The 22,869-nt window shown below is 66.3% G+C and overlaps 1 protein-coding gene across 4 annotated transcripts; it reads left to right on the top strand.

The window, feature by feature from the left end:
- The first annotated feature begins 1,198 nt into the window (after positions 1–1,198).
- Positions 1,199–22,544, top strand: PEAR1 (platelet endothelial aggregation receptor 1). Of its 4 annotated transcripts, XM_084866740.1 has the most exons (24): positions 1,237–1,325; positions 3,471–3,519; positions 10,016–10,194; positions 10,841–10,945; positions 11,189–11,289; positions 11,938–12,030; positions 12,306–12,549; positions 13,468–13,588; positions 13,767–13,903; positions 14,028–14,237; positions 14,438–14,612; positions 14,693–14,813; positions 15,853–16,016; positions 16,106–16,208; positions 16,585–16,731; positions 16,910–17,035; positions 19,129–19,257; positions 19,355–19,483; positions 19,654–19,866; positions 20,095–20,183; positions 20,269–20,380; positions 20,542–20,622; positions 20,721–20,987; positions 22,082–22,544. In XM_084866740.1, the coding sequence occupies exons 3-24, from the start codon at positions 10,079–10,081 to the stop codon at positions 22,231–22,233; spliced, it is 3,135 nt and encodes a 1,044-aa protein (XP_084722866.1). In that variant the 5' UTR covers positions 1,237–1,325; positions 3,471–3,519; positions 10,016–10,078; the 3' UTR covers positions 22,234–22,544. The 4 variants fall into 4 exon arrangements, with proteins under 4 accessions (XP_084722863.1, XP_084722864.1, XP_084722866.1 ...); XM_084866737.1 differs by lacking the exon at positions 3,471–3,519 and having other exon boundaries at positions 1,199–1,325; XM_084866738.1 differs by lacking the exon at positions 3,471–3,519 and having other exon boundaries at positions 1,199–1,325; positions 19,693–19,866.
- The last annotated feature ends 325 nt before the right edge of the window (positions 22,545–22,869 follow it).

Consider the following 22,869-nt stretch of genomic DNA (forward strand, 5'->3'; position numbering starts at 1 on the left):
AAACGTTTAACATGGTAAACGTTATGGTCTGCATATTTTACCACACTAAGAAAAGTCTAAAAGACCATCATCGAACTGTACACTCTTAAGTGGGGACTTATTCCTCATATCTGTTACACCTCCACAATATAAAGTTGGTTTCTAAACGTCGCAAAGGAGGAGCGAGCCTGTCTTGCTCTTCCTGAACATTCGTAGGTTTTCCCCGGAATCAGACTGTTCCCAAACCTCGCTTCAAATTCTGCTCCGGCCACTCCTAGTGTTCTAACCACTGGGGACACGGGTCTCATCGGGTAGAAGCATCAAGCTCGACTTTAGAATGAAAGGAAGCCACGCGCTCAAAGGGCTGGTGATGACGGCACATGTTATAAAATTGTCTTTGTCCCCCCAGATGGCGACTGAGAAGGGGAAGGAGCCCTCGGGGGGGTGGGGCAGGTGGCCGGCCTCCGGAGCGAGCACATCGGCCCCGGCCCGCCGCGGGCTGTGCAGGTGCGGCCGCCAGGTCCGCCCAGCAGAGGCCGCGGGAGGCTCCGCAGGGGGCGGCTTCCCAGCATCACACCCCGGAGGGGTCAGGGCCGACGGGAGAGGAGAGCCTTCCCCGGCAGGTATTTTTATTTTTATTTTAATAATATATTTTACAGAGAGGAAGGGAGAGAGATAGTTAGAAACATCGATCAGCTGCCTCCTGCACGCCCCCCACCGGGGCTGTACCCGCAACCAAGGTACATGCTCTTAACCGGAATCGAACCCGGGACCCTTCAGTCCGCAGGCCAACGCTCTATCCGCTGAGCCAAACCGGCTTCGGCTCTCCCTGCCGGTGTTGACTGCGATCGGGGCCGCCGGCCGCGCTGGCGGTCTCACGGCCTCTCCCCCGCGAGCCCACTTTGCAGACGGGAAAGCTGAGGTCCGCGCGGTGCAGCCGGGAGCCCCGCGCCCCGCCGGCGGGAGCCGCTCTCCCCGGTCCGCACCCCGGTCCCCGCCGCCCGCCGAGGGGCCGCCGGCCTCTCCGTCCCCGCAGCACGGCTCTCCCCTCCGGCTTCTCCCCTCCGGCTTCTCCCCTCCCGGCTCCCGGCTTCTCCCCTCCCGGCTTCTCCCCTCCCGGCTCCCGGCTTCTCCCCTCCCGGCTCCCGCTCCCGCTTCCTTGTGAAAACTTCCTGCCGCGGCGGCCCGAGTCCCACCTCCTTCCTGCCCCCGCCTCCCCGCTCCCGCCCCGCCGGCCGCAGCCTCGCTCCGCCGCCGCAGTCCGGCCGGGGCTCCACGCGGGACCCTCGTCCCGTCTCCTCCCGGGCGGCCCCCGCCCCCGGCCGGCGGAGAGGCGGCCCCGGCAGGTGAGTGGCCGCGCCGCCCCGGGGAGGTCCCCTGGACCGGGGTCTGAGCGCTCCGGGCGGGGAGGGGAGGAGGGAGGAGATGCCATGGGTGGTTTGGGAGAGGAGGGGGAGATGCCATGGGTGGTTTGGGAGAGGAGGGGAGGAGATGCCATGGGTGGTTTGGGAGAGGAGGGGGAGATGCCATGGGTGGCTGTAGGAGGGGGCCCAGGGGCACGGGCGCTGTGCATGGTGAAACAGCGGGCACCGGGTAGCAGAGGAGGCTGCGCCCCCTGAGGCCAGGGCAGCCTCCACCTGCCCCCCTCCCGGGCGGGAGGGACCAGCACCGGGTCCCCTGCTTGGCCGCAGGGAGCTGTGGGCAGCACAGCGGAGTCAGGCAGCTCAGGTGGAGTCTCTCCTCTGCTCCTGATGAGCGGTAGGACCTTGTCCAGAGGCTCACGCTCCTGCCTCCGTTTCTCATTTCTAAACACGCAGTGCCTGCCTCCTGGGTGGTGGGTGGCCCCCGGTCAGTGTTCACTGCCTGTGAGGAGGCTGAAGAGGAGGCGGTGTGCCCGTTCCTGGCGCTCTGGGCTTTGCCTGTTGGGAGGACCGGGAAGTTGACCGAAGGTCACGGGCACCGGGTCCTCTAGGGACCCCGAGGGCTCAGCATGGTCTGAAGTAGTGACAACAGCAAGCCTGGGGGAGTGGCAGGGCCGGCTCCGGAGAGCCGGCGGGCCGCCCCTCGGCCCATGCTCAGCCGCCAGGGTGGACTCTGCTCTCCCGCCTTCTCCGAGCAGCCTCCCCGGGCGGCCTGAGCTCCCAGTCCCCGGGGACGGGAACAGCTTGTGCTGGTTCCCAGGACCAGCCAGACCTCAGCTCCGGGCAGGACTGGGCAGGGGTCAGCTCTGCTCCCTGGCCTAAGCTGGGCCTGGGGGGCGGGGGGCGGGCAGGGAGCTGTTCTCTGAACCCCATCCCACCCTAGTCCATGACATAGGACCGCTGTGTGTGTGCCCCTGGGAGCCCGGGTGTGGGGCCGGCTCTCCTGTCCCCTGCTGCTGCCCCTCCCACTTCTGAGGTCTTCCCGAGTCTGCCAGTCTGCCGATGGGGCTCCCCTCCCTGCCGCCTGGCAGCCGGCTGGGTGGCCAGCTCACCCCTCTGCCTTCCCCTTTCCCGGGGGATGAGGCGGCGGCTGGCATTGGTTTCCCCGCGGCTCCCACCCCCACCATTCCCTATCAGCCGTTCCCAGAAGAGGAAACGCGGGGCAGCCCCCTCCACCAATCGGAAGCCGGGACAGAGATAGAGGTCGCGGGCTTCTGTCTGCCTCCCACACCAACATGTGCTGCCGGGGAGGGGCCCGGCCTCCACGGAGCCTGGGGCAGAGGACTCCTGGGGCCCCGAGGGGTGCTGGGGCCCGTTCTCCCTCCGAGGAGGGTGCTGGCCGCATGCGTGGCACGTGCACTTTGGGACGAGGCCAGCGGGAGAAGGAAGAGGAGGCAGGGGCAGAGAAAGAGGTAGAGAGAGACATAAATAAGGAAATAAAGAGCCTTAGAGATTCCCGGAAACAACAAGGTTCAGAGGGGGACAGGGAGCGGCGGGGGGGGGGGGGGGGGGGCCCGCTGGAGAGAGAGGCCAACTTAGAAAAACAGAGCAGAGGCCGAGAGGAAGAGCAGGGAGGGGGAGACAGAGGAAAGACAGCGGCCGAAGACCAGAAAGAAACCCCAGGAGAGAAGGACCTCGACGGGGCTGCCCCGGCTGGTCCAAACCCAGGGCCCTGGCTGGCTTTCTGGCCTGGGACAAACGCCTTGCACTCCCCGGATTGTCTCTTCACCTACAAAGCGGGAGGCAGATGCACCCACGTTCTAGGATTGCTGAGAGGAGGGAAAGCAAGGACCCAGCCCACAGGGTACATGTAACATGGGACAGCGATTGGTATTACCGCCCCACACGGGGCACGATAGAGGAATCCAGAGAGGAACAGCATGTGGGGGGGCTTAGGGCCTCCTGGTCCCCTCTCCTGCCTCTGCCCCCCGCCCCCCCCCACAAAGCCGTGGCCTCTGGGCCTCGCCCTGTCCCTCTATTTCGGAGGCGGAGTGGATGGTCGGGGGGCGTTGCCCTGGGCTGCGGGGGACACGGGTGACTCGGTGTGACTGAGGGGCACTCCTCCCACAGGCACTCGGAGGCCAGCCCCAGGAGTTCCTGCCGGAGGTCAGGGGGTCAGGTCTGAAGCTCCCTTTCACTTTGTAACAAAGGAAGTTCGTCGTCTGGCCGGGGCTGGGTCTGGAGGGCCTGGTTCGGCTGCCCAGTGCGCCCGCCCCGCCCGGGAGAAGCCGCAGCCTCCGAACACCTCTCCCTCCTCCCATCCCCCCGCCGGAGGCGGAGTCCTGCTGGGGCGGCAGGATCCGGGGCTTACCGGCCAAACGTGTAGTTTCCGCCGGCCCGGCCAGCACGATGGCGCACTAATGGGGCCTCGGGGAGGAGTCAGGTCGGAGGGGGGCCCAGTCTCACCGGTGGGGACTCACCACCTGCTCAGCCTGTCAGCACTGGGTGTTCCGGGGGCTGTGGGCTTGTGGGTTGGCCCGGGACAGGCCCCCTGCCCTCAGCGGAGGACACTGGTACCCAGCCTTCGGCTGGGGTCTCAGGAAGCATGGACCCGTGTCCAGTGTGGAGCTGCCTTAGGCAAGAATTGGGGGAGAGGGGGAGAGCAGCCAGGTCTCCTTTGGGCAGGGGACTGGGTGGGGAGCGGGGGCTGTGGTGAGGAGGGCAGGCGGGAGTGGGTGAGGTCTGGAGCCACTGCAGGGGCTGGCTGGGGGAGGCGGGCCTGAAGGATGGCAGGACCGGGCATGTCAGGGTGGCCTGGGCAGAGGCGGCTGAGTGGTGAGAGGCCTGTGGACAGCGGCTGTGCAGTGTGATGGGAGCACAGGGCAGAGGCCCTGAGGCTGGGCATGTGGGGGGGGGCTCAGGCCCTGGAGCCCTTTCCTGTGGGGTGGGCCTCAGAGGCAGTAAGAGGGGCGGTGGCCAGGGCGGAGCTGTGCTTTCGGAGGGGCCGGGGGTGGCGAGGAGCACCCATTGGCGGGGGGCCAGAGGGGAGTTTTCCACTGGGAAGCTGGCTCCTGGCCTGGGCTCCTCTTTGGTTCTCTGAGGGGAGGTTGGCCCTGCCATTGCCGCTGACAGCCAGTCCCTGGGCAGGTCACTCGCACCCACGGGTGGTGGCGAGGGTGGGGCCGGGCCCCGGCGCCGACCTCCAGCGGGCGTGGAGGAGCTCGGTGAATCAGATCCCACAGTTTCCCTGTTTCCTGATGAGTAAACAGGTCGGACGGAGGACCCTCTAGCTTCTGTTTCCTGAGCCACCGAGAGCGCAAGGCGGCCCCTCACCCCTGCCCCTCCCCGCCCGCCTCTGGCACGAACGCGAACATGCAGGCTTCCTGTCCCTCCATCCGGCAGACATGCCTGGTGTCCCGGAGGCCCGGCCTGGCCGCACACAGGAGGGGCTCTGAGCTTGCGTGTGCAAGCATGGGTATGTGTGCACCGTGTGGCGTGTAGAGCTGGGTGGGAGCGCGTTCCTGCGCGGGAGGAAGCGGGGGTCTTCAGACGGGGATCTCACGGAGTGGACAGGACGAGGGATCCTGTCTCTCCGGCCACGGTACGTTAGGGAAGGGCAGGGACAGACATAGAGCCTGGGAGGGAGGCAGAGGCGGAGATGCGAGGCAGGGCACCAAGCTGGACACACGCTGAGTGAGCGGGTCGGCTGGCTCCACTCCTGCCTCCCCCTGGGCAGGGAGCATGCTGCACCAGCACATGGCGGCCTGGGGGTAGAGGGAGGAGAGGGGCGGTAAGAGAGAGACAAGAAACCGGTGGAGGAAGGAAGCCCTCACTGAGCCTGGGAGTGTGAGTGGACTCACAGGGCTCAGCTGCCGCCTGAGGTCACATCGCGTGTGACAGCTCGTGAGTACAGAACCTGTGGACTCCGAGATGGGGAGGGGACACACACACACACACACACACACACACCCAGAGTTGGGGGGAGAGAGAGAGAGAGAGAGAGAGAGAGAGAGAGAGAGAGAGAGAGAGAGAGAGAGAGAGGAGGGGCCAGCGGAACCCAGCCAGGAGGTGGAGGTGGTTTTCAGGCCGAGGGCCTGGGAAGCAGAATCTAGGCAGCCTGCTGTCAGCCGCCTTTGGCTTGAAGAAGGATCTGGTGGCCAGCCCATTGTTCTGGGGGGTTAGGTCTGGGGGATCAGGGCAGCCCCCGCCCCCCACCCCCCGCCCCCGCCCCGCAATCCCCAGTTCTTCTCTCCCCGTCAGCATCTAAGGCCCTATTCCTATTCCTGACCACCCCGGGGTTCTTCAGAAACACACCCGGCATTTCCTGAATTAATACTGGAAGGCTAGGACAGTGCCAAGGGGCAGGGGTGGGTGCAGGGCTGAGGCAGCCAGCGCTCACCGAGCTCATTACCTATGCGCTCTCCGCAGTATCTGCACTAACTCAGACCTCAGTCTGCCCAGCAGCCCCGCCAGGGAGGCACTCCTGTCCTCCCCGGGTTACAGACGGTTCGAACCAGGCTCGGGTGGGGCGGGAGGGGATGCAGAGCTCAGAGGGCATCTGAGAAGAGAAGAGACGCCGGGAGGGAGGGAGGGCCAGCGTGGAAGGTCCCGCTCTGGCTGTGTGTGTGCTGTCTGTGGAAATGGATCCTCTGTCTGCTGGGAACCCCCCGGGGCCTCCGCACCCCCTCCTCCCAGCCGGGGCAGTGGCACAGGAGGGGAGCTCGCGGGCTCCCCAAACCAGGCTGAGCTTGGGGAAGAGCAGGGGCGGCTGAGCTGGGCTCGGTGGGGGTTTGGGGTTGCAGGGGGGGCGGAGAGGGCAGGGGTGCTGGGGCTGCTCAGACAGGGCTGAGGCCTGGGGGCCTGGGACCTGGGGCCTGGCCGGGAGCCCAGCTGCTCTGCCTCTCGAGGTGGAGGGGAGAGAAGTGTCAGCCCATTCTTCACTGTAAACACATCCCGTTCCCACGCCTCGGAGCGTTCTCGCTGCGGCCCATCCCCTTCGCCGCCCGCCCGCCAGGCTGCTCCCCTCCGGCACCGAGGCTGCCAATACAGACAGAGCCCCTGGGAGCCCCGCCGGGCTCCGCAGAGGCTGGGACACAGCCCTGGTGCTGCTGGCGGCTTTGGGCCAGCGACTCGCCCTCTTGGTGCCCGCGGTTCCTGATCTGTGAAAGGAGTGATCATGCCGGCCACGTGGGCTGATCGGAGCTTTCAATTAGAGGAGCCGAGTTAATCGCTCAGCATCCCGCCCTCCTCCACACCGAAGCCCTCAGCCCCCGTGTGGCTCCATTATCATTCCTGTGAGGGAAGGGGTCCGGTGCCTCACGCCAGAGACGGGGGAGGAAGGGGGTTACGCCAGGGGGAGGGGCCTTCTGCAGGGGAAGGAGCAGGGGGGCCTGGGGACACATCTCCGTGAATGAACTGAGGGCCCCTGGGGTGGGGTGGGGTGCCAGCAGTTGAGCGGCTCCTGCGATCACAGGGTCCAGTGCTGCGGGGGCTGGAGGGGCTGGGAGAGAAGGGACCAGGGCCTCAGGCGCCCGTGCCCCTCAGGAACGAAACGCTGAGGAGAGAGAAGTGACTCGCTTCACTGGGCTCCTGGTCAGGCCTGTGCACCCCCCTCCCCCCCCTCAGGGGCTGAAGGAGGGTTCGGCCAAACCCGTCCCCTCCCTTCAAGGCTCCCCATCCCATCTCCCTGCTCCCTGCTGACTACCCACTGGTCTCCCAGACCGCACCCTGCTTCCAGCCCCACTCCCAAGTAGCTGACACTTCCTCTGAACTCCGAGCTACCAGGAGGCCCTTTGGCAAACTGAGCCTTCTGCCATGCCCCCCGGCTCTCCTCACCCTCCCTGCCCACCTCCAGGCCCCTCAGAGCCCCTGGAGAACCGGCTCCTCTGGAGGCTGGTGGGAGAGGGGGGTGGGAGGAGGGAGATGGGAGGAGGGAGATGGGGGGACTGGTGGTGGGAGGAGGGGAGGTGGGCGGGGCTGACGGTGGGAGGGGCTGATGTGAATGGAAGAAGGACTTTCTGTGGGGCCAGGAGCCCTATCTGCTCGGCCCCTCCTCCTGCGCTATCCCCCCTGCTGCAGGTTTCCCCACCTCACTGGGGCCTCTGCCTGAGGCAGGTCCCAGCCAGGGGAAGCCTGGGTCCTGGTGTGGCTGGAGATGAGGCTTAGCCAGGGGGGGTCCAGGACCCAGACAGGGAGCTCCAGCCTGAGGACAGGGGCCCCTGCCAGGCCCCCCCGGGAGGCTCAGCAGGAGGAAGGTGGGCAGGGTGATGTGTGGAGGGCTGGGGGCTGCCCGTGGCCCTGGCCGCTGAGCCCTGAGGGAGAGGTGGGAGGCCCCCTGGGAGCAGACAGGGCAGCCCTGGAGGTAGGCCCTGGGCCTGGGGCAGTGGCTGGGGGCGGGGCAGAGGGCGTAGCTGCTGGAGGTTGGGGGAAGGAGCTGTTTGGGAGGGGGTGGCAGCATGAGTGGGAGGCTGTGGGGTGGGGCCCTGGGACGGGCTATGGGGTCTGAAGGACACTGCTGGTCCCGGAGGACAGGCCGAATCCCCTCACCTCCTCAGCGTGAGCGACAAGCCGCTGGAGAGAGAGGTCTCCCTCACATCCCACCGGAGCTGAGGGCAGTGGGGAAATGGAGTCACCCCACTCCCTGCTGCCTCCCCCAAATACACATTCCATCTCAGCTCCACTTCCTGTTTCTAGGCTCAGTACCCTGAGCACCAGGGTCCCCCGGGACCCTCTCTGGCCTGGAGGCCACCTTGCCGACCACACACAGCACCCAGCGGCTGCTGGGCTCACCTGAGCTCCCGATGCCGATGCCGCAGGGGCCTGGTGAGCGACTGGTAGTGAGTGAGCGGCCGAAGCCTCGGGGGAGGAAGCACAAAGCCAGAGGCGGAGCTGTGGGCGCAGGGAGCTGTGATGGACAGCCTGGGGGGGGGGGTGCAGCTCTGCAGGGCCAGAGGGCGTGGGAGGGAGGCCACCTGGGAGGAGAGGGATCCCTGTGGGGTCTCTGCTTCCGGTGAGGCGGGCGAGGCTCTGGCTGGAGCTGGGAGCTGGGAGCAGCTCCGGGGCCCCTGGGAGTGTGTGGGTGGGGGGCATGTGTGGGGCCGGGCGTTGAGCATTCCAGAGATACTCGGGGGTGCAGGGGGCCAGCAGCCGACCTCGCTGCTCCCAAATCGTAAGCAGATGTGAGCGCCCCGGGAGGTGCAGAGCGGGAACCGGGCCGATCTTAGGAACGTTGAACATGGAATCTGAAACCGGCAGCGGGGGCGGCCACGCCGGAGCTCAGCCTCCCAGAACAGGCTTCATCTGGACCCTGACCCGCTTCCCACCCATGGGGCGAGGCTGGGGTGGAGGAGGGAGAGGAGCCCACTTCCGGATGGCTGACGGGTGACCCGAGGACGGTGGGTGCTCTCGTTAAACCCGAGGCCAGGTGGGGGGGCCCCCTCGGGTGACAGCTCCTGGAGCTGGGTGCAGTGATGACTGGCCAGTGTTGGACTGACTTGATGTGTTTGTGTGCGGCCGGCCTGGCGTGTGTGTGTGTGTGTGTGTGTGTGTGTGTGTGTGTGTGTTTCCATTTCCATGGTGTGAATAACCCCCCCGTGCCGGATCTCAAGCTACTTACACGACATCAGGAGCTGCGGGCTGAGCATCATCGGTCCTCACCGGTCCATGGAGAGGCTGGGTGTGTGGGGGGCTGCAGCTCTGCAGGGCCAGAGGGCGTGGGAGGGAGGCCACCCGGAGGAGAGGGGTCCCTGTGGGGTCCCTGTGGGGTCCCAGCCTACCTGGACCCAGCCTACCTCCTTCGTCCCAGCCTCGGCCTGCACACACGCGGGATGGGGAGCTCACCCCGAGGCTGCCGACTGCTCTGACTGTGAGAAAGCTCTCCCTCCAGCTGAGCCCGGGGGGCTTCCCTCTAACCTGCCCGCATTGGCTCTGGTTTCAAACCTTGGTGTAAATACTGAAGTGCCCTGGATAGGGCTGGGCTGGGGCTGGAGATTCGGAGAGAAAAGGCATGATCAGGAAATAGGCACGGGAACAGTGGTGTGTTTGTGTGTGTGTGTGTGTGTGTGTGTGTGTGTGTGTGGCGGGGGGGGGGGTAGTGCCGGGGCTCCGGAAGGAATGGGGGGGGGCAGTCTGCTAGTGGGGGTCAAGGAGCAGAGCAGAGATGCAAGGGTGGCACTTGGGGCTCCACCTTGAAGGTGAGAACTCAAGGTGAAGAGTCAAGGGAGGACGGCCAGGCAGGGGGGCAGTGTGAGAACTGGGTGCGCCACCCAGGCAGGCGGTGTGAGCTCTGGGTGCGCCACCCGGGCAGGCGGTGTGAGCGCTGGGTACAGCACCCAGGCAGGCGGTGTGAGCTCTGGGTACAGCACCCAGGCAGGCGGTGTGAGCTCTGGGTGCCCCACCCGGGCAGGCGGTGTGAGCGCTGGGTACAGCACCCAGCCAGGCGGTGTGAGCGCTGGGTACAGCACCCAGGCAGGCGGTGTGAGCTCTGGGTACAGCACCCAGCCAGGCGGTGTGAGCGCTGGGTACAGCACCCAGGCAGGCGGTGTGAGCGCTGGGTACAGCACCCAGGCAGGCGGTGTGAGCGCTGGGTGCGCCACCCTGTAGGAACGAGCCTGGGAGCTGGGCCAGGCGCCGGGGCAGGAGGCGTGGCAGCAGCCTGTCTCCTCTCACCTGCTCAGGCCTCCGCGGAGACCGGGTCCTCAGAGCCTAGGCTGTGGCTGCGGGCCCCGCACGGTCACGCCATGTCGCAGGCTTCCGCCATGTCGCCTCCTCTGCGCTCCCTCCTCCTGGCCCTGGGCCTGGGGCTGGCCGGAACCCTCAACCCCAACGACCCCAACACCTGCAGCTTCTGGGAAAGGTGAGAGGGGCCCTGCTGCACCTGGAGGGCCCCAGGCCCCCAGCTCCCCACTCTCCCCCCGAGGGCGGGCCCCTCTTCCCACCGCCCGCCCTCTCCCCAGCCCTCGCCTCCTGCCTGTTTCTGCTCTGCGCTCCCCTCCCCTCCATGGCTGCCTCTGATTCTGACCTTGTCTCAGTCTCCTTCCCAGCTCTGCCCCTGTCTGTCCTTTCTCTATCGCAGGCCCTTGGCCTCGGTGGGAGTCTGGCTGCAGGACGGGGCACAGAATAGGAGCCATTTTCAGCAGGGGGGGGGGGGTAAGCAGAGGAGCTGGCCCAGGGAGGCATAAAGGACAGGGCAGGGAAACAAGGCCTAGGGCAGGAGGCAGGATTTGGCCAGAAATGCCGCAACCCACACGTGGGCGCCACCTCCATCTCCCTGCATGGGGAGGAGGAGGGAGGAAAAGAGAAGGGGCTCTGATGTGGGGGGAAGGGGGCTCCGGGAATGTTCCAGTTCTGGGAGGATCCCTTCGGACCGGAGGGCAGGATGTGGGTTCGTTCTAGGTTTGGGGGAGCCAGCCCAAAGATTCCCCCCTGCTTCTCCGGCCCCGTGCCCGCTCAGGCCTCCCTGCCCCGGCCCCGGGCCGGCCCCGGCCCTTCCTGTCTTGCAGCTTCACCACCACCACCAAGGAGTCCCACTCGCGCCCGTTCAGTGTGCTCCCCTCGGAGGCCTGCAGCCAGCCCTGGCTGAGCCCCCACACCTGCCCCCAGCCCACGTGAGTACCCTGCCCCCTCCTGGGCGGCTGCGCCCACACACCCTCATTCTTTCCTCGGGACCCTCGGGGTGTGGAGGAAGCATCTGGCCGCCGGGCCCTCCGGGGTGGGGTGGTCCGCGCTCTCCCAGCCCAGAGCGCTGGCCGGGCCCAGGCCTCCCACAGTGCTGCTCTGCGTTGGGGGCGGGGTTCGGGGGGGCGGTGCTGGGCCTCGGCAGGGAGCCTGACGGCCCTCGGCCTCCCCAGGGTTGTCTACAGGACAGTCTACCGCCAGGTGGTGAAGATGGACCACCGGAAGCGCCTCAAGTGCTGCCAGGGCTTCTACGAGAGCCGTGGGGCCTGCGTCCGTGAGTCCGGGCGGGGCGGGGCGGGTCGGGTCGTGGGAGGGGCTGAGCCCGCCCCTCTAGGCCTTCCCTGCAGCCACCGGCCCGGAGGGCGGGGGACTCCTCTGCCCTTTGGGGGCCCCCTCCTCCGGCTCACCTGGCGGCGTCCCTAGGGACACCCCCCTCCCCTCGCCCCTCCGCATGCCCCTCCGCAGTCTGTCCGCCTCCCGGCGTCCTGGCTCTCCCGGCTCCAGTCTGCCTGTGTCTCTCACTGTGTGTGTGTGTGTGTGTGTGTGTGTGTGTGTGATGTCTGCATCTGCCCCTGTCTCTCTGTCTCTGACTTGTTGCTGTTCGGTCTCTCCTGTCCCCGCTCCCCCCATCTCAACACCCTGAGGCCCGCCATCAGCCCCTGCCTCGCCTGACCTGCCCTGGACCCCAGTCTCTGGACAGCGCCCCTGTCTGGGTGCTCCCTGAGGACCCTCTCCCCTTAGAGGACCCTCGGGTGCCTCCAGGATTTCCCCGGAGGGGCCCGGAGCCCGAATCCTCAGCTTTCTGCGTGTTAGAGGCGGGTGCTGCTCAGAGGGCCGGGCCCTGGTGGGGGAGGGAGACGGGCTCAGTGTGCAGGGGGTGAGGGCAGGCTGGCAAGCCCCTTCCCCTCCCGTCTCCGCCCAGCGCTCTGCGTCCAGGAGTGTGTCCACGGCCGCTGCGTGGCACCCAACCGGTGCCAGTGTGTGCGAGGCTGGCGCGGCGACGACTGCTCCAGTGGTGAGCGATGGCAGGGCCTGGGGCACGCCCTCCGAGCCGGGCACAGGGGCCAGGGCCCTGGCAGGTACCCGCCCTCCCTTTCGGACCTCACGGACCACCAGGGCTTGCCGGTGGGCGGCCGCTGCTCTCCACTGCCTTTGCCGGGGACGTGGCAGAGTTTGGGCCAAGCCAGATGTGGCTTCTGTGGGGGATGGGAGACAGGGACAGGGATTAGCTGGAGGCTGGGGGGGGAGGGGGAGACCCCGGTGACCTCTCCCACCCTCCTCCTCTCACAGACTGTCCCCCGGGCGTGTGGGGACCCCAGTGCGACAAGCCCTGCCGCTGTGGCAACAGCAGCTCCTGTGACCCCAAGAGCGGGGCCTGCTCCTGCCCCGCCGGCCTGCAGCCCCCCCACTGCCTTCTGCCCTGCCCCCCTGGCCGCTACGGCCCCGCCTGCCAGCTCCCCTGCAGCTGCCACGGGGCGCCCTGCAACCCCCGGACCGGAGCCTGCTCCTGCCCCCCGGAGAGGACGGGGCCCAGGTGTGTGTGGTGGGGCACAGGCACAGGACCCCGCTGGCACCCACGGGCGTGTGCGGGGACTCCGCCGGGCTCCGAAGGGAGGGGCGGCGCCCAGAGGCCCAGAATCCAGTCCTCGCGCCGCCCCCGGCTGAGTGACCTGGAGCCAGTCATTGGCTTTGTGAGCTTGGTTCCTGTCGGTGCAGCGGCAACAGCCTTACCACGTGGGAAGGTTCCTGTGAAGATAACACGAGAGAGCATGCGTGTGGAAGCATGTCATCACGTGGGGCGGAGACAGGGAGCCCCGGGCAGGGCCGGGGACAGGGAGGGCTGGGAGCCCAGGGGGGGAGGGGAGAAGGCTCACTAGGTGGGAGCCACAGCCTGGCCGCATGGAGGACCCCGAGCTGAGACCTCCACGCAGGGAGAGGCCCCCAGAAGGAGCAGCAGGAGCCGAGGCGGAGGCAGACCGGGTGTCTGGGGCCTCCACTCTGCCGCACCTGGTGGTGCTGTGTCTCTGCCATTTCCAGTCCCGGAAAGTTTTGCTTCCTTTTTTTTTTTAAACATATTTTATTGATTTTTTACAGAGAGGAAGAGAGAGGGATAGAGAGTTAGAAACATCGACGAGAGAGAATCATCGATCAGCTGCCTCTTGCACACCTCTTACTGGGGATGTGCCCGCAACCAAGGTACATGCCCTTGACTGGAATCGAACCCGGGACCTTTCAGTCCGCAGGCCCAGGCTCTATCCACCGAGCCAAACCGGTTTCGGCAAGTTTTGCTTTCTGATGCCATAGTCCCCTACGGGGGGCTGGTGTGTGTGTGGGGGGGTGTGTGTGTGTGGGGGTGTGCTCACTGAGCCCTGCAGTCAGGCCTTAGGGCCACGGGAGCAGGTCCTGCTTGCTCACACCAACCCACTCTGACCTCCCCTGCTCTGCCCGCCAGCTGTGAGGTGTCCTGTGTGCAGGGCCCCGCTGGCCTCCTCTGCCCCAGCACCTCTCCCTGCCACCACGGGGGCGTCTTCGAGGCCTCCCGCGGCTCCTGCAGCTGCCCGCCTGGCTGGATGGTATGAGGGGGGCCTGTGGGGCCGGGTGGGGCTGGGAGGGCTCGGGGAGGGTGCACGTGCAGCGGGGGGCCTGTGGGCCCCGGAGCGGTGTGAGGGCTCTTGGTGTGGGAGTACTCGAGGGTCCTGGGACCAGGGGGAGACCCGGTGCCGGGGAGTCTGCCAACCTCTCACTCCGCAGGGCGCCATCTGCACCCTGCCCTGCGCCCAGGGCTTCCACGGCCCCAACTGCTCCCAGGAATGCCGCTGTCACAACGGGGGCCTCTGCGACCCGCTGACGGGGCAGTGCAGCTGTGCCCCCGGCTACACGGGGGAGAGGTGAGTGGCATCGGGATGGCGGGGGCGGGGAGGGGGGCGGGGGCGGGGAGGGGGCGGGGGCGGGGAGGGGGCGGGGGCGGGGAGGGGGGCCGCGGCGGCCAGGCTCACCCCGCCGGGCGCCCAGGTGCCGGGAGGAGTGCCCGGTGGGCCACTTCGGACAGGACTGCGCCGAGACCTGCGACTGCGCGCCCGGGGCCCGCTGCTTCCCCAACGGCGCCTGCCTGTGCGAGCACGGCTTCACCGGGCACCGCTGCACCGAGCGCCTCTGCCGCGACGGCTTCTACGGCCTCAGCTGCCAGCTGCCCTGCGCCTGCGACCCCCAGCACAGCCTCAGGTGGGCCCGGGGACCTGGGTCCTATCCGGGGCACATGCACGGGCGGGATGGGGCCACAGGAGGGAAAAGGGGCCTGGGGCCGGGGTAGCAGGGCGCTCTTGGCCCGCTCCCCTGGCATTGCGGGCTGTCCCCGCTCCCCAGCAAAGGGGTCTGGGTTGGCCCAGGCCCCGGCTCAGAGCGCGCCCCGGCCTCGCCCGCAGCTGCCACCCGATGAGCGGGGAGTGCTCGTGCCAGCCGGGCTGGGCCGGCCTGAGCTGCAACGAGAGCTGCCCGCGCGACACGCACGGGCCGGGCTGCCGCGAGCACTGCCTCTGCCTGCACGGCGGCCTCTGCCAGCCCGACAGCGGCCTCTGCCGGTGCGCGCCCGGCTACACGGTGAGCTGAGCCCCAGCTAACGGACCCGGGAGGGGGCGGGGAGGGCGGAGCCCCGCTCACGGTCCGCCCGCGGCCCCCAGGGCCCGCACTGCGCCAGCCTCTGCCCGCCCGACACCTACGGGCTCAACTGCTCCTCGCGCTGCTCCTGCGAGAACGCCATCGCCTGCTCCCCTGTGGACGGCGCTTGCGTCTGCAAGGAAGGTAACGGGGCGCCCGGGAGGGGCGGGCGGGGGCGGGCAGGGGCGGGCCCCGGGGAGGAGGGGGGCGGCTGGGTAAAGGGGGAGCTTCTGGGCGGCGGCGGGGACGTGGGAAAGGAGCCAGGCTGCTTCCTTCCTTCCTGGAATCTCCACTTTGCTTTTTCTTTAGCTGCAGAAAGCCCACTTATCCTCAAAGGAAGGTGACCAGACATCCCGATTTTTCACAATTTGTCCCGCGTCCCGTGGCGTTTTCAAAAAGTCCCGAAGCGGGACGCGGGACAATTAAAAATAAATAAATAAATAAATATATATATATATAATATATTTTATTGATTTTTTACAGAGAGGAAAAGAGAGGGATAGAGAGTTAGAAACATCGATGAGAGAGAATCATCGATCAGCTGCCTCTTGCACACCCCCTACTGGGGATGTGCCCACAACCAAGGTACATGCCCTTGACCGGAATCGAACCCGGGACCCTTCAGTCCACAGGCCGACGCTCTATCCCCTGAGCCACACCGGTTTCGGCAATGCGGGACAAATGGTTAAAAATCGGGACTGACCCACCAAAAGCGGGACGTTTGGTCACCTTACCTTAAAGACCCAGCCCAGAAGGCCCCTCTTTGGGGACCCTGTTCGCCCCCCGCGATACATAACCACGGAGGGGCAGCGCCAGGCAGGGCCCCCAGATCTCCAGGGGTGCAGGGTGGCGGCCTGTAGGCTGCGCACTGACACAGGCTAGCTCTCTCGTATGTTTACAAACCTCCATCTCCAGTTCCCGCTCTTCCACAGGAGGGGGAGAATTCACTTAGGTACCTGTTGGGGCTCTGTGAGCGTTCGGTTTGCTGCCGACCCCCTTCATTTTGCAGAAGAGGCATCCGTGACACATCTGACAGTGTAGATGCTTGTCTCTTGTGAGGGACCACGAGCACCCCCACTTCACCCCCAGCTCGTAGCGCAGAGCCTGGTGCAGTCAGTGCTTAGCGTGTGCTCCCCCGGGAGAGGAGCCGGCCCCCATGCCTACCCGCAAGCCTCCCTTCTAGGTTGGCAACGCGGCAACTGCTCGGTGCCCTGCCCGCCTGGAACCTGGGGGTTCGGCTGCAATGCCAGCTGCCAGTGTGCCCACGAGGCGGCCTGCAGCCCCCAAACCGGAGCCTGTACCTGCACCCCTGGGTGGCACGGGGTCCACTGCCAGCTCCCCTGTCCGGTAAGTGCCCCACAGCCTCCTGCCTGGGGGGAGGGGGGCATGGCATCCCTCAGCTGACCAGCCTGCCCTCCCCTCCACTCCCTCCCCAGAAGGGGAAGTTTGGCGAAGGCTGTGCCCATCGCTGTGACTGCGACCACTCGGAGGGCTGTGACCCTGTCCATGGGCAGTGCCGGTGCCAGGCTGGCTGGACAGGTGAGCATTCTGGGTGACCATTGTGGAGTTGGGGGTATACCAGCAGACTCCAAGAAATGTGTCCAGCCAAAACCGGTTTGGCTCAGTGGATAGAGTGTTGGCCTGCGGACTGAAAATTCCCAGGTTCGATTCCGGTCAAGGGCATGTATGTTGGTTGCGGGCACATCCCCAGTAAGGGGTGTGCAAGAGGCAGCTGATCGATGATTCTCTCTCATCGATGTTTCTAACTCTCTGTCCCTCTCCCTTCCTCTCTGTAAAAAAACAATAAAAAAAAATATTTTTTTTTTAAAAGAAAGAAAAGAAAGAAATGTGTCCCGAAGAACCCTTACGGAAGGGGCAGGGCTGGCCAGGCTCACCCTGTTCCTCTCTCCCACAGGTGCCCGCTGCCACCTGCCCTGCCCCGAGGGCCTCTGGGGAGCCAACTGCAGCAACAGCTGCACCTGCAGGAACGGGGGCACCTGTGTCCCCCAGAACGGCAGCTGCGTGTGTGTGCCTGGCTTCCGGGGGCCCTCCTGCCAGAGAGGTGAGGCTGCCTTCCTCCGCCCCCGCCAGCAGGTGGCGCGCGTGGTGTCAGAAGCCTTCCGCTCTGCCATCTTGTCTTCTCCCACCGATTCCAATCCTGGGGCCAGAGGGGAGGAGGTGGGGAGGGAGTGGGATCAAGGGCTGTTGGCCCCCGGTCACCAGGAGCCCTTTCCTCCCAGCCTGCCAGCCCGGCCGCTATGGCAAACGCTGTGTGCCCTGCAAGTGTGCCAACCACTCCTCCTGCCACCCCTCCAATGGAACCTGCTACTGCCTGGCCGGCTGGACCGGCTCAGACTGCTCCCAAGGTGCGTGGTGGCTCGTGGGTCTGAGAGCAGGTGCCTGCCGGAGGGCGGGCTGAGAACCGGCGGCCTCTGTCCCCCTGCTGCTGGGGATAGAAGCCTCTGGACCAGCCGAGTCAGGTAGTTACATAAATGACGTAAACAAAAGCTGACAGAGCGTCCCCTCCATTCTGGTGCTGAGGATGCAGCAGTGAACAGGTCAGGAGAACAGCTTCCTGACCTTCTCCCTGGGAGACCTAGGGAAGGGGGTGAGGGAAGCCATAAGCTCAGTTAAACACACACACACACACACACACACACACACACGTTTTTTATTGATCTTTTAGAGAGAGAGGAAGGGAGAAGGATAAAAACATCAATGAGAGAAACATCATCGATCAGCTGCCTCCTGCACACCCCCCACTGGGCATCGAGCCTACAACCCGGGCATGTGGCCTGACCGGGACTGAACTGAACGGCCTCTAGATTCCTGGGTCAGTGCACAACCATTAAGCTACGCCGGCCAGGCCACAAGTTCAGTTTCTTTCTTTCTTCTTTCTTTCTTTTCTTTTTTTTTTTTTTAGAAAGAAACATCATTTTTAAAAATATATTTTATTGATTTTTTTACAGAGAAGAAGAGAGAGGAATAGAGAATTAGAAACATCGATGGGAGAGAATCATTGATCAGCTAGCTGCCTCTTGCACCCCCCCCCCCCACTGGGGATGTGCCCCAACCAAGGTACATGCCCTTGACCGGAATCGAACCCGGGACCTTTCAGTCTGCAGGCCGACGCTCTATCCATTGAGCCAAACCAGTTTCGGCTCAGTTTCTTATTATATTAATTCATTCATTCATTCATTCATTCATTCATTCTCACATCTATGATAATAAAAGCGTAATATGCTAATTAGAACAGACAGCTGAATAAACCTTCCAGACGGCCTTCTGGATGAAGCTGGGGCTGCAAGGGCCGAGGCAAGCCGTGGAGGCTGCGGGGGCCGAATCCAGCTGCCACCAACCAGCGGGCTGCGGCGGGAGGGCAGGGTCAGCCCGGGCCCCGGTGCCTGCTGGGGCGGAGGGGAGCCCGGGCCCCGGTGCCTGCTGGGGCGGAGGGAAGCCCGGGCCCCGGTGCCTGCTGGGGGCGGAGGGGAGCCCGGGCCCCGGTGCCTGCTGGGGGCGGAGGGGAGCCCGGGCCCCGGTGCCTGCTGGGGGCGGAGGGGAGCCCGGGCCCCGGTGCCTGCTGGGGCGGAGGGGAGCCCGGGCCCCGGTGCCTGCTGGGGCCGGAGGGGAGCCCGGGCCCCGGGGCCGGAGGGAAGCGGTGCCAGCAGCCGGGGAAGGAGGCCTGCTCTTGCACGGATTCCGTGCAGCGGCCTCTGTAAACATGTGAAGAACATCATGGGAAAGACGAACGCAAACCAACCACGTGAAATAGGTTTTGCAAAGGGAAAGGAGAAGCTATTGCTATGAAACAGGCTGGATGGGCGCTCACTGTCCGGCAGGGAGAGAAAAGCCATCCTGGTGAACAGCTTTGCCGTGGGATTCAGTAATAACTGCTACTAGATTATTGGCTAGTATCAGAGACACAACAATTACACCTTAAACAGGGTGAACATTTACTTCTGTCACATTAAACAATTTTTTTAAAAGTCTAGAGCTACTTGTCGGTCTGCGGACTGAAAGGTCCCAGGTTCGATTCCAGTCAAGGGCATGTATATTGGTTGCGGGCACATCCCTGGTAGGGGGTGTGCAGGAGGCGGCTGGTCGATGTTTCTGGCTTTCTGTCCCTCTCCTTTCCTCTCTGTAGAAAATCAATAAAATATATTTTTTTAAAAAAAAAAGCCTAGAGCTACCCAGGGCAGGAAGTTTGGACGGCTCTGGCCGCCTGGCCCGGCCCCGCTGATCAGAATGGCCATTAGGCAGCCACGGGCAGGCGTTCAGGAGGCGGCTGAGCCCATGGGCCTGCCGGCCAGCATGTGTGTCACCGAGTGTGGATACTGTTCAAAGCCTGGGCGTCCCTGGGAGAGGCCGGCGCTGCGGGGAGGGTGTCCGTGCTGCTGGCCCAGAATCCACCTGGGCGGGGGGGGGGGGCGGCACCCAGGCAGCCCACCTGTCCCCCCAGCATGCCCTCCGGGACGCTGGGGAGACAGCTGCGCCCAGCCCTGCCAGTGTCACCACGGCGGGACCTGCCACGCCCAGGACGGCAGCTGCTTCTGCCCCCCAGGCCGGACCGGACACCTCTGCTTGGAAGGTACCCACAGAAGCGGGGCTCCCTGCCCCTGTGCCCTGTCAGCCCCGGCCCAGTGTCCTGGCAGCCTCTGACCCCGCCCACCCCCTGGCTCTCCCAGGCTGTCCTCCGGGGATGTTTGGTGCCAATTGCTCCCAACCGTGCCAGTGTGGTTTTGGAGAGAGGTGCCACGCAGAGACGGGGGCCTGTGTGTGTCCTCCGGGGCACAGCGGTGCCCCCTGCAGGATCGGTGAGTTCTCCTCTGGGCCCTGACTATCCCCAGGGAACAAGGACACATGGGCACCTGCCCGGTCACCTGCCGGGATCTTGGCCCCTCACCTGGGGTCTCTCCCGTACAAGCCCCCCACGCTCACCAGCAGAGCCGAGACCCTGTTCTGAATGACCGCCCCTACCCACCAGGGAGCCAGGAGCCCTTCACCATGATGCCTACCTTTCCAGTGCCCTACAACTCACTGGGGGCCGTGATTGGCATCGCCGTGCTGGGGTCCCTGGTGGTGGCCCTGGTGGCACTGTTCATCGGCTACCGCCGCTGGCAAAAAGGCAAGCAGCACCAGCACCTGGCGGTGGCGTACAGCAGCGGGCGGCTGGATGGCTCCGAGTACGTCATGCCAGGTGAGCACGCGGGGGGCGGGGGGCAGGGGGCGGGGGCACCTCCCAGGAGCCGGCTTGTAGGCACCGGGCTCCTGGCTCTCCCCCCGGACCGGGAGCTGGGAAGTGAGGAGCTGGAGGAGGAAGGGACGTCGGAGGGGCTGGTTCCTGGTCTCCGGGGTCAGAATAGCATTCCTGGGCCCAGGCCTGTCTCCGACGGGGGTTGCCCCGCGCCCGTGTCTGTTCCTGCAGATATCCCTCTGAGCTACAGCCACTACTACTCCAACCCCAGCTACCACACCCTGTCCCAGTGCTCACCCCACCCTCCGCCCCCCAACAAGGTCAGTGCTGCCGCGGAGGGGCCCTGTAGGGGGAGGCAAACACCTGCTTCTCTGCAAAGCTCCAGCCCTGCCCCTCCCCCGCCAGGCTCCCGGCGGTCAGCTCTTTGCCAGCCTGCAGGCCCCCGAGCGGCCAGGTGGAGCCCACGGGCCCGATAACCACACCACGCTGCCCGCCGACTGGAAGCACCTGGACAGGGGTAGGCGCCGGGCCCCTGGGGAGGGCGGGGGGTGCAGCCCGGCCTCCCGCTCCGTCTGAGCAGGCGCCTCTGCGGGAGGGGTTCGGGGCACCAGGGTTCGAGGAGGCTGAGCCCAGGAGTGTGACTGCGGGCTGCTTCCTCCTCCTCCTCCTCCTCCTCAGGTAGCAGCCGCTTGGACCGAAGCTACAGCTGTAGCTACGGCAACAGTAATGGCCCGGGCCCAGGCCCATTCCACGGAAAAGGTACGAGCACGAGGGTGCGGGGGGAGGGGGGGGAGGGGCTGCGCGGGAGTGGGTTTAGGAGCCAGGGCCGCCCCTGAGCTGGAATGCCCCCCCCTCAGGGCCCATCTCTGAAGACGGGCTGGGGGCCAGCACGGCCTCCCTGAGCAGCGAGAACCCCTACGCCACCATCCGGGACCTGCCCAGCCTGCTGGGGGGCCCCCGGGAGAGCAGCTACGTGGAAATGAAAGGCCCCCCCTCAGGATCGCCCCACCGGCAGCCTCCCCAGCTCCCGGCCAGCCAGAGGCCGCGGAACCCCCACCCCCAGCCGCAGCCGCAGCCGCAGCGGGACAGCGGGACCTACGAGCAGCCCAGTGCCCTGCCCCACGGTGAGCCCCTCCCCCTGGGCCCAGAGCTCTGCCCCCTCCCCCCCTCCCCGCTGGGCCCAGAGCTCTGCCCCCCCTCCCCCCCTCCCCGCTGGGCCCAGTGCTCTGCCCCCCCTCCCCCCCTCCCCGCTGGGCCCAGAGCTCTGCCCCCCCTCCCCCCCTCCCCGCTGGGCCCAGTGCTCTGCCCCCCCTCCCCCCCTCCCCGCTGGGCCCAATGCTCTGCCCCCCCTACCCCACCCCCCCGCTGGGCCCAGTGCTCTGCCCCCCTCCTCCCCGCTGGGCCCAGTGCTCTGCCCCCCCTCCCCCCTCCCCGCTGGGCCCAATGCTCTGCCCCCCCTACCCCACCCCCCCGCTGGGCCCAGTGCTCTGCCCCCCCTCCCCCCCTCCCCGCTGGGCCCAGTGCTCTGCCCCCCCCACCCCCCTCCCCGCTGGGCCCAATGCTCTGCCCCCCCTACCCCCCTCCCCGCTGGGCCCAGAGCTCTGCCCCCCCTCCCCCCCTCCCCGCTGGGCCCAGTGCTCTGCCCCCCTCCTCCCCGCTGGGCCCAGTGCTCTGCCCACCCCTCCCCCATCCCTCCGCTGGGCCCAGTGCTCTGCCCCACGGTGAGCCAGGGGCCGGGAGGTGGGAGGGAGAAGCGTCAGGGAGGAGGAAGGGCCGGAGAAAGAGAACATGGAGGTGGCCTGCTGAGGCAGCAGGAGCAAGGCCGTGGGGTCCGCCATGGGCCCAGACCGGCAGGATGCTGGGACTCACATGGCTGCTTAGAGCGAGCGGGGGACCCCCCTCACCGGGCTGAGGATGACATGGCGGTCGTGTGGCACCTGGCTATGGTGTGCAGTTGGTCCCCAGAAAAGTGTGGAACCGGGCAGGGGGCGGGCATGGGGGAGGGAGGGCACATGGGCAGGTGACAGTGTCCTCGTGTCCTGTGAGGGGGCAGGTCAAGGTGGCCTCCCCCACGGGCAGCTGAGACGCTGCACCAGCAGCCCTGTAGCCAGGCTCCAGCTCTGCTTCGGGCGGAGGAGGCTGGAGCGGGGAGAAGGGAGAGGAGGCAGAGGGGAGGAGCCACCGCCTCCTCCCCATCCTGTCCCTTCTCTGTCTCCAGACCCGGACCCCGTGGGCTCCCAGCACCCCCAGCCTCTCGGCCCGACCCCCGGCCACTACGACTCGCCCAAGAACAGCCACATCCCCGGACACTATGATTTGCCTCCCGTCCGGCACCCCCCTTCCCCCCCGCCTCAGCCCCGGGACCACTGAGGGCCGGATGGCGTGCGGAGGCCAGCACACCTGCTCTTGCTGCCCAGGGCTGGGACGGGGCCGGCCGAGCCCTGCGGGAGCAGGAGGGGCCTGGCGGCCGTGGCCGTGACCGTGGCTATGAACAGAGTGGATGGAGGACGGGAACGGCGAGGGGAGCCCGGCTCCCCTCCCACCGGGACGCCGGCTGGCAGGAAGCCTGGCTCCCCTCCCCCGCCCGCTGCGCCCGGCTGCCGGGCCCGGGCACGGAGACTGCGGGCTGAGCATGGCAACGGACTTCCTATCGATGTAAAAAACGTGTACTGAGCACCTTTTCGCTGCGCTCCAGGCTGGGCTCTGTGTGTGTGTGTGTGTATGTGTGAGCTTTTGCGTGTGTGTGTGGGGGGGGAAGTGGGGGGGTTCAGAGGGGCATCAGGGATAGGCCCGCTCCTGTGGCGCTCACCAGTTAGTAGAGAGGCGGCCCCAAACCAGTTAACTAGCAACAGTCTCCTCACTGGCCCCTGCACCCACTTAGGGCCCCGGCCAGCCAGCTGCTCCACATACAAGCTGATCAGGTGGCCCCTGTCTGAGTCTCCAGGCTGCCCCCTTGTTCCTGGCCAGAGTCAGCGCAGAGGTCTGAGGCAAAGGCTGCGCTGGCCT

Source organism: Pipistrellus hanaki, assembly GCF_964339955.1.
Source record: "Pipistrellus hanaki genome assembly, chromosome: 18".
In the NCBI taxonomy this organism is placed as follows: Eukaryota; Metazoa; Chordata; class Mammalia; order Chiroptera; family Vespertilionidae; genus Pipistrellus; species Pipistrellus hanaki.

Excerpts from the sequence above, each read along its gene's own strand:
- PEAR1 (XM_084866737.1), top strand. The coding sequence starts at position 10,079 with ATGTCGCAGGCTTCCGCCATGTCGCCTCCTCTGCGCTCCCTCCTCCTG. Across the intron at positions 12,031-12,305 it reads CGGCGACGACTGCTCCAGTG|ACTGTCCCCCGGGCGTGTGG; the intron begins GTGAGCGATGGC and ends CTCCTCTCACAG. Across the intron at positions 20,988-22,081 it reads GCCCAGTGCCCTGCCCCACG|ACCCGGACCCCGTGGGCTCC; the intron begins GTGAGCCCCTCC and ends CTCTGTCTCCAG.